The 10,298-nt window shown below is 39.5% G+C and overlaps 3 protein-coding genes across 17 annotated transcripts in view; 2 read left to right on the top strand and 1 right to left on the bottom strand.

Moving 5' to 3' along the window:
* The window catches only part of nr1h3 (nuclear receptor subfamily 1, group H, member 3), a 15,040-nt gene extending 10,642 nt beyond the window's left edge, over positions 1-4,398 (top strand). Inside the window, exons 7-9 of the mRNA XM_010782601.1 lie at positions 296-409; positions 565-659; positions 972-4,398. Coding sequence (XP_010780903.1) covers positions 296-409; positions 565-659; positions 972-1,118 — 356 coding nt within the window. The 3' untranslated portion in view covers positions 1,119-4,398. The remainder of the gene's footprint in view (positions 1-295; positions 410-564; positions 660-971) is intronic.
* Positions 1-10,298, bottom strand: part of topbp1 (DNA topoisomerase II binding protein 1) — a 976,277-nt gene that overhangs the window by 272,104 nt on the left and 693,875 nt on the right. The gene's annotated exons all lie outside the window — the stretch shown is intronic.
* Positions 5,373-10,298, top strand: part of madd (MAP-kinase activating death domain) — a 230,960-nt gene continuing 226,034 nt past the window's right edge. For 8 of the 13 annotated variants that reach the window (XM_010782612.1, XM_010782609.1, XM_010782610.1 and 5 more), the window contains exon 1: positions 5,374-5,723. The gene's annotated coding sequence lies outside the window, so the exon portion shown is untranslated. Of the gene's footprint in view, positions 5,724-10,298 lie in introns of all 13 variants that reach the window. The other 5 variants (XM_010782619.1, XM_010782618.1, XM_010782614.1 and 2 more) reach the window with 3 other exon arrangements.

The raw sequence follows: 10,298 nt of genomic DNA, 5'->3' as shown, positions 1-10,298 counted from the left end.
ATTATTATTATTACTTTTGTTTTTGTTTTGTTTTTCAGTTGAATTATACTTAAAGTTCAGGGTAATCAACTGTTAAAAACATACTGTTCAACATTTTTTCTCCAATAAATTGATGTTTTCAAAGTCAATGAATAATCGCAATTACAATTATTGACCCAAATAATGGAGATTATGATTTTTGCCATATTCATCAGCCCTATCTGATATGCCATTCATGTAGAAAAATAAACAGTTTTTCCTAACATTTCCTTCTTTAAAGTGTTTTTTTTGTCCCTCCCTCATCTCCCCTCCTCAGGACTTCAGTTTGAGTTCATCAATCCCATCTTTGAGTTCTCAAAAGGAATGAATGACCTGCAGCTGGACGAGGCCGAGTACGCCCTGCTGATCGCCATCAACATCTTTTCCGCAGGTGAGAATTCTTAAACTACAAAGCATGCATTCAATCCTCAACGAAAAATGCATGTAAAACAGCTATTCATGTCATTTTCTATGTGAGAATGTGTCTGTTATAGTTGCTTTTTTCAGATGAACAGAGATAAACATGTTCCTATTTGTTTTTTTTAGATCGGCCAAATGTGCAGGATCATGGACTGGTGGAGAGGCTACAGCAACCCTACGTGGACGCACTGCGCTCTTATATCATGATAAAGAGACCAAATGTAAGTGCTGCTGTTTACGTAACCCCCCCCTCCTGTGCCGACATGTCAGCATAACCGACAGTCGTCATCACAACAACCACATTGGGTCATGGCTGGGGTTACATTGTTTTATTCAAACTGGAGGAGGGATGTTACAGGGTTTGGGTCATGTTTTCTTTCTAAACGCAGATACTGAATGTACGTAAATCTTTTTTCTTTAACATTAACTAAAAACAGAGCTGAAGTTCTAAATTATAAGTAATTCCTGCTGACATTTTGTAGGGCGGGAAGTCTCCTCTCAGTTTTTAATTCTTGTTTAAATGGCTTCCTCAGGATCATCTGATGTTTCCGCGCATGCTGATGAAGTTGGTGAGCCTCCGTACACTAAGCAGCGTCCACTCGGAGCAGGTGTTCGCCCTCCGTCTCCAGGACAAGAAGCTTCCACCACTGCTTTCTGAAATTTGGGACGTCAATGAGTGACGGCAGACCGGATGTCACCCTCTGTGAAGTCTTGAGACAGACGTTGCATCAAGCAGGAATACTGACTCCTTTCTGCCGCCATCTGGTCAGGGATTGGTTATGCAGTGAGATTTATTTTTCTCGTGTGGGAGGAGAGCATCATTGCCCTTTTTTGTTCGCAAACAGACTGATACAATGTTTAGTGTTCAAATAGAAAAACATGAACGCCTAGTTGTCTTCGAGCCTTTTGTTCTTACTTTTTTGTAGATGCTGACATGATCATGGCGATATTGAATACCAGCATTGGGCTCTTTAGCCAGTTTTCTCTGATTTATTATTTGTCAATTTCTAGTGCAGTTTCTATACTCCCTCTAACAATTATAATCTGAGCAGGTCTTGGTTGTGGCTTCCTCCAAACATCAGGATTAAACCTGCACGTTAAGGTTGAAATAGTTTTTTCTTGCAGTCGTGCAATAGGTGGAAATGGGCACAGAGTGAAGCATGAGCATATGTACTGTTCACTTTATCGATGTTTTGAAGAGGTAGGCCAGCTGGTTGGTATTGTGAATTGGCAAATAGTTTGTGTTAGGCTGTGTCCTTTTGGAGTAAGTGCAGAAATGTAAAGGTGGGTGTAGTTGCTCAGGTAAAGTAATGTGAAATAGACCTCTGGGAATTAGAGGCTTCCTTCATTTCCATTAGATTACTTTAGTTTTCTTCAAAAGAGACCCTTTTGGTCATTTATAGATGCCCATTAACTTTCATGTAAATTGTATATTTATTTTCACAGTAAAAATGTATAGAGTGCACACATAGATTGTACAATCATAAACTAACGCACAAGAATGCAGACTGTGCCCTCATTAACAAGAAATGGTGTTAAGTCAATCTTTTATCAAACAGAGCACTGGTAACTTGCAATGGGTGTTTCTAATGTGTCTTTATTTACGTATGTAAAGATTAAGCATCGGTTAAAAAGGAAGTCCAGCTACCATCTCTGTGAACTGATTTCCAAATAAATGGAAATGAATACTGACTGAAGTTGTATAAATGAATTAAATGTACAACGATATGCCCCAATAATCACGTTAGGTCATTATATGAATTGAACTTTCATTTCATCACAAAGTTATTTTTATATTTTTGTTTTATCACTAACAAATTAAGGTGTGAAAAAAGAACAGGCAACGTTTGAGTAGTTGAAACATTTGACAGCCCTTTATTTTTGATAATTTACGACACTGAGGGGAAAAATATATAGCTGAAATAATATCTCGATCTAAAGGTCACCATGCTCTGAGTATCTTCCTTAAAAACTACTCAACACTAACAGCTTTAACGCTCAGATTGTTTGGAAAGCCTCACTGAGAGAAAGATATACCAACACATCTTTAAATGGGAAGCAGCGAACTACAGGAAATGAGTAGTAACATCTATAACTATTTATACTCATGCATTCTCCTAAGAAGTGTAAACTTGAAATGCATAACGGATGATAAAGAAATGTTAATGCAAATTCATAACTGTGAAGTTTATTTTCTCATGTTGATGTTTGGACGAGGGCTGAAAATGGGATATAACGCCACTGTAGACTGTTTTGAAGAGACAATGTATTGGCAGCCTGTGTAGCCATTTCCAGGTATCACCATTAGACTTGTGATAGCAAACAGCATAAACAATTGAAGCTTTTCAAGGTGCCAGTTACATTCGGACATTATACTTTATTGTATTGACTTGTTTGTTTTTTTCAGGTACAATTTATTTTGGCTTTTAATTCATAAAACTGCATTTAGAAGCTAAAATGAAACGGTGATTCAAATACAAATGCACACAACTGACATTACCACAGGCACAGTCAATAAATAATATGTAAATAAATATATTGATGTATAAAAATGGGCAGATCTAATTATGATTTGGACAAGATAACAAGGGTTGTTTCTTTATCCCCCAGCATGTCTATTGCTTATTTTTCTTGAAATTAACGACCTGTTGTGAAGCTCCAACAGCGACAAATGATGTTTCTTTTTCTTTAACTCAACATGCAGCAGACTTTAGGACGCGTGTATGAACGATCTCAACAAACAAGAAGAATACTGCAATACATGATTTAATTATTAATGCTAATAGCATAAAGGTGTCAATTTGGTTTTGTGTCCTATTTGATTAAACCATGACGTATAAAATAGATTTTTGATAAAATGATCTGACAGCTAATTGGAGCAGTAGATCAACACCTCTCCCTCTACTCTTTAGTAAACCTGCAAAGTGCAGTGAGCTCCACCTATTAGTGGCTTGTTGAATGAACAAAAACAGGTGTGTTTTCCTTCCACATTCTTTATTGCAATAACAGTGATATGTTCTCCAACATTCAGAATCTTCACAGGAACAAAAGTAGCCCGAGTGTTTTCCTACCTCTCCCTCAACAGTCGCATAGCAAAACACCAGGCTACTGCTGAGCATTTGTTTTTCTGCTACTGGAAGCCAGTGCAGCCCAGGTACAACATGAGGAGCGTAAGCATCATTCCCATCTATTGTATTGCATTGCTAATTCAAAGGTTGCCTGAATGTGTTTCCATCCAGCAGGAAAAAATAAAGCCAGAAGTGACCTGGCTTTTTCTGACCACCAATTGTATCAAGCCGTTTGACTTTCCCTTCAAAATTTGATTTACTTTTTATATTTGCTCTAAAAGTATTTGTTCAAATTGATTTTCTTACACCCTTCCAACCCTTTGGTATTAATGGTTTTCATTTGGCAGGACGATCAATATTAAAGAAGCCGGACGAATGTGAGAGTGTGCAGCATTTAAACCCCAACAAGGATTTATTTATCTTAGTTTGGGTCCTCCAAAGACATTAAAGGTGTGCTTTTAGTTTGCTGCTTGCAGGGTATCACTTGCCAAACGAATCGATTGAGTTTGGTTTGAAGTAGTCTCTGTAACACTTGGGGGAATTTTACACCATGCCCCAATTAAATCCATGCTCTACTTACAGGTGGACTTTGATAAAACTGAAATTATTTTGTCATGGGGTGCTGATCAAACATGCAAAGATGCATTTGTTGAGCTATTTTAATCTGAGTTTTTTAGTGTACATTTTATGTTAATGCTGTATCAAGTTTAATTGTACTGTATATACTGTAATTTTTATTTCTGATCTCATTTAATTCCTGTCTTCAAAGAGTGATACTGTAAACATAGAAATGCAACCTATTTTAATACTTGTAACTCCTGAATACCTTCTGTTTTGTATGTACAGTATGAATTAAAGCTACGCTGTAGTGCTGATAAGATTGGAATCAAAATGACTTGTTTGCTGGTCAGATTTTATGTGTTTTGGTTTATTTGCTAAAGCATGAAACAGGTTCATAATGGTGACTTCCATTGACAACTGATGGAAGTGCAGAGGCTTTTGAAAAAACTTAAAAAAGAGAGCTTACTGTAATATTTGTGGTGTAACCTGTTTGGTAGGGTTTGATATGCTGCAGCTATAAGTACGTCGAGAAGATTTTCTCACAAATACAATACAACTACCCTGGACTTGATATGTACAATTGAAAGGTTCTTGTTAAAAAGTCAGACTATTGATTGATTATAAACAAGCATATGAAAGCCCCAGGGTAGAATTACAGCTCCCAACATAGTATTTATATTTAATTAAGATCAAGCACTATTTGCGCAATCTTTAAATTTAAAGAAGAAGAGGTTTAAAGCAAACCAAATTGACAATCATAAGTAACCACACTACATTATCCCCTATTCAGCTGTTGATGTACTTATTTTTATTGTATTGTTTTAAAATATTTTGAACTCCAGTGCTTGCTGAAGCATTGAAGTGATAACATTAGGACACTATTTTTTAATAACCTGCACTATAGATACAAAATATTTGAGATAAACTGAAATATTGATTAATGCGCACTGCCTCTGGTAAAGATACTATTTTATAATTAAAGCAAGTGTAAATGATAAATGTAGTATTGATATGTTTTCTTCACAAAGCTTCATTTTTTGATTTTAGTTATATTATTGTGATGAACATTGGTAATAATTGCAGTTTTGGGGGGGTGGGATCGTGTCTCCATAGACCACTTGTATATAGCCCTAAAAAGGCTTCGGCCGGCCCTGGCAGGCGATAAAACTTAACAAAAATACTTCAAACTGTCAGACTAATATTTTAGTGAACTATTAGAACCACGGCGGCACTAAAGTCAGTCCCTGTGGAGCGGTTGAGGTGCTTTTCCTCGGGCTTGTAGGATCTCTTCCGTTAGGTCTGAGTATGCGGAACTCCCTTTACGCCGATGATGATGATGATGATGATGATGAGGAGGAGGAGGAGGAGGATGTTGTGAAGGCAGGTTGTAACAGACTGAGCCGCCCGTCCATCGAGCTCAGAGGCGGACACACACTTCCCATCATTTATTCATGCTGCGAAACAGTCTGACGGAGAAGCTACCGCCTTTCAGCCGTCGTTTCCTAACGATACACCGTGATATAAAATAAAGAAGGCTAATTCAGAATACCCACCGCCTCTCTGCTTGTGTGACCGTGGAGGACACCCACCTCCCAGGCCGTCATCAGCAGCTGGCTCCCCAGCGGACGTTAGCGGCTAACCGGCTAACGCAAGCAGGTGAGGCTGGTCTCATTCTTCGTTTCTATTTTAATACACCAATCGTATGTATGCCTGTAACATGTGAAGTGTTTTGTGATGCTGCCACCGTGGTTTGACGTTTGGCGTTAGTTTTATTGGTGAGATAAACCGCTCAAGCTACTGTTAGCAGCTAGGCAGCTAACTAGCTAATCCATCCGTGACGTAGAAAACCATAAACCTAGAGGATGCATCTTTAGGGGTGAACATGTAGGACAAGGCCTGACAGCTTGTCATAATTCATAAAAAAAGACATCTCCTGGAGTTAAAAGGAGGCGTTGGCTTCGCCTTTCCACGTCTGTCACTCAGCATCATTGCAATACGATGATAAACTAAAGATAGTCAGTGCAGATTAGTGTTTTATTAATTCCTCCCATATAGCGTTAAATTACTGTGTGAAGGTAAGGGAAACACACCACGATATAAACCAACACTTATTAAGTGTTTATGCTACAGAAGAGCATTATACATCTACAAAACCAACCATTTATTGACTTGCATGCTTATCTCGCATAGATAATGTACAAAGTCCACAATAAAGACCTTCCTGACTGTATTCATAGGTTGTTTAAAATTTAAAGAGAGACAGTATAGTAGGATTTAGGTTAATAGTTCTGTTTGAAAATTCAACGGTAAGGACAAATATCAGGAACACATGTATTTCTGTCAAAGGGGTTACCTTATAGAGTAGTCGTGACTAGCATTCAAGAATGTATTCACTTTGCAAAGACAGTTAAATAAGGATGTAAACAAATATGAAATGATTAGTATTGTGTATGAATGAAATGTCTTTGTTTTACATACCCTAAAACATGTTTCGAAAAAGGGTTGCTAATTAGAATAGGCTGTATAAGAAGCCAATGTTTAATAAAGGTTTAGCTTACACCTTTTTGGTCTTATTTTTTCCTTTATTATTTGATGCCTTTTTGTATTTATTTTTTGGATGTTTATTATTTTTTGAAAATTGTTATAAGGACCAACATAATTTACTACTACTGCTGCTGGATTTCATCCAGCGGTCAGCATATGTCTCTACTCTTATCTCTACATTTGATAGTAAAATAGTGTGTAACTCCCGTTAGCTGTAACTGACACCTCTTCATTGGAAACGTATCGCTGTTACAGAATTGATTAGCAGTTGTATTATTTGACACAATTGCAAACCAGCTTTTGACACAAACACGACTCAAGAGATAAGGAAGTGGATTTGATGGTAAATGGATTTAATGACCATTACACAGCAGTTATAAACAGAGGGAATTGTTGATATCAGGAAAGTGAAGAACAGTGTAGAATATCATCCTGGTGCAGGTCAAACATCCCTCCTTTATTGTAAGATGCAATGGTGAGTAAGAAATGCATCAGCTGCTTTAAAGTATAGTGTCTTTTCCAGTACAAATAGTATAAGTAGCCATTGTTGTTACAGAGGGGAAAATGGCATCTACCATCAGAGGGTCAGTGGTTTGATCCCTTCCCCCTGCAGTCAACATGTCGAAGTGTCTTTGGGCAAATACATCATCAACCGCACACCAGACTTATTTAGCCTGGACAAGGTCTAGAAACGTGCTTCTTTCAGGCAGTATTAGAAATGAATATATAAGTACAGAGGAGAGTGTCACTTTTCAGTGTAGGCGAGAGACTGAGCCAAACAGTTTTATTGATAGGGGACCAAAATAGTTCTTATATCTGTTCAGCCGTGGAACAAAATTGGTTCAATAAGAAAATATTCTAATCTAAAGTTTACAAAGAAATGATCAATACTTTCTACACTTCATCTCTCTCTCGTTTGTGTGTCCTCGCGTGACTCAATTGAACAGATTCTTCTCCATCGCTACTTACTGCTGTTCACTCTGACTGTAGGCCTGTGAATCATATCCATCCCTCGGAGCTTATATAAGCAGTGCTGCATGCAGACCACACTGACCAGATTCTCTCAGTGTTGTAGTGTTTCCTTTATTCCAGAGAGAAAGGTTCAATAACAAGCTCGTTCATCAAATACACTCAGTGAAGTGGCGTTGTCCTTCCACCTTCTTCTAACATGTATCTTTGTGCTGGATGAGTCGGCCTCCTGCTCTGCTTCCAGCTCAGCTGCTTCATAAAAAAGCCATTTTGGCTGTACACCAGGAAGCATTCATGCTGCCAGACCTGCATGTTGATTCATTGTCCTGATGGTTTTGCAAGATAAAGAGGCATGCATCTGTGTTGTTAATATGGGCCTTGCCCTAGGAATATATCTTTATGTGGTTGGAACCATTCCCTCTCTGTTTTTAGTCTTTCGCTGTGAGGATGATGCAAATGGTTACAACACTCACACATGCTCAGAGTTGAGCCATGCATGTAGAACGGCTAGAATAGTGTGAAGAAATAGCTTTTAAAATGGGGTGTTTCATACCAGTTTCTCAGAGCAAAAATACTTGTTAATGTTTAATAAGGTTCATTTTGGTCTTCTTGTTTATAGAAGGCGCATTAGTGTCAGCTTGCAGTGTATTTGAATCATTTTTCTAAATGTTATCCGTGCTGACATTAAGCTGACTCATCAGACATACTTCAGCCCACTTTAATGCTGTTGAACCATGTCTTCTCATGGCACCGCACACATCAAATAGTGTTGGTAAGCTTTCTCATTCCGTGTGTTAATAACCCTGTCAAGTAACCTTTATTTCTCCCAAAAAATAGTCAATAAAGAAGCTCAACATTGTTTATTTTACTAAATGTGTCAGTGACAAAGGCATAAAAATGTCCTCTTATGGATCTATTTGCGGTAAAAAGAGAACAAAAAGAGTTATTTTGCCATTGTCACTAATTAGTATAAAAACACATTCAGTTAGTGGGCCGTAGACTCCATCACCATTGTATCACCTCATTTGGGGATAGTGAAGAGACATTGTTTTGAATGAAAATCTTCTGGATTATTATCTTAAGAACAATTTACTGTCTTACATTCGTGCTCCATTAAGAATAATCAAGTTAAAATGTATTTTGTCCCTTTGTGAATGGCTCCTCTGCTCATGAGTGGAGCTCTTAGACATAATTAAACCCATAATGCATCTGAAACCTTCGGTGATGGAGTCACCTCCCTGGACACAGCTGTGCTCTTGCTGAGGGGGTTAATGACACTAGCCTCATCCCAATACCCTTCCTCGACTCCTCTCTTCCCCTCCTCCGGGACTTGACCCGGAAATCGATCAAGACATGCCATTTTGAAGGACGTCCCAATAGCTGAAATGCACACGGAGTCGTCGAGGAGGGGTGAGGGAGGAGGGGTGCGGGAAGAGATGAAAGGGAGGATACACGCGAGCAGACTACGCGGAAGTGTTTTCACTACTCGCGTATAAAAGCCCCGCCCCACCATCCTGAGACTGCCAAGGCACACNACACGGAGGAGTCGAGGAGGGGTGAGGGAGGAGGGGTGTGGGAGGAGACGAAAGGGAGGATACATGCGAGCACACAACGCGGAAGTGTTTTCACTACTCGCGTATAAAAGCCCCGCCCCCACCTTCACAGCTGGTCGATTTCAACAGAGGAAAACCAACAACTGGAAGATGAGTGGAAAAGCGTCACATAAATGTATAAGTGCTCACAGCTCCGTGGGAATTATTATGTGCAATTCATTTCTAAAAGGCTTCCACATTAGGCCTACTATAATTATATTTTTATTTAAATGTAGGCTACATTTTACACCAAAACGGAACACAAAAGCAGGACCAACCATCATGCATTGAATTCCTTGACTAACAAGAGAAAGATTAATTCATTTAAATAAATATTTAACAACAAATGGGCCGGTTCTAAGGGGTTATTCAGTTAAGCCTGATGAGAGGGGATACAGCTGTGCACATGTCATCATTAACAGACGTCGTTTAAAAGTGACGTTTGAGTGAACGAGGACATCCCAATTAATACCTGAGAGCCTCATCCCAATACCCCTCCTCGACTCCTCCTTTCCCTCACTCGCTTCCCTTCCTTGCGTCTTAGCTCCGCCTCCGTTAGATGCGAGCGAGAGACACGAGGAGGTGACGCGAGGACAGAGGAGTCCTCAGGTATTAATTGGGATGTCGTCGTAGTAGAGCATGATTTCTCACCTCCCCACCAGACAGAACACTCTCCCTCAGACCTTTTAGAGACGCATCAGCACACTGTTCCTCCACCAGCTCAAATTAGCCTCATCCCAATACCCCTCCTCGACTCCTCGACTCCTCTCTTCCCTCCTCCGGGACTTGACCCGGAAATCGATCAAGACACGCCATTTTGAAGGACGTCCCAATAGCTGAAATGCACACGGAGGAGTCGAGGAGGGGTGAGGGAGGAGGGGTGCGGGAGGAGATGAAAGGGAGGATACACGCGAGCAGACTACGGAAAGTTGTTTTCACACTCGCAAAATAAAACAGGCCCCGTTCCCACCTTCAACAGCTGGCCGCGCCGCCCGCAAAACCATCCTCCACAGCTGGTTTTTCGCATTTTAAACAGGAGGAAAACAGACCATGGGAAAAAGATGATGTGGAAAAAGCGCTCTTCAACATGAATTGTCTAAGTGGCTCTTTCAGCTCCGTGGGAATT

This window comes from Notothenia coriiceps, unplaced genomic scaffold, assembly GCF_000735185.1.
Source record: "Notothenia coriiceps isolate Sejong01 unplaced genomic scaffold, NC01 NC01_scaffold00024667, whole genome shotgun sequence".
In the NCBI taxonomy this organism is placed as follows: domain Eukaryota; kingdom Metazoa; phylum Chordata; class Actinopteri; order Perciformes; family Nototheniidae; genus Notothenia; species Notothenia coriiceps.
The sequence above is the reverse complement of the archived record's forward strand: the minus strand, read 5'-3'. Positions and strand labels throughout refer to the sequence as shown.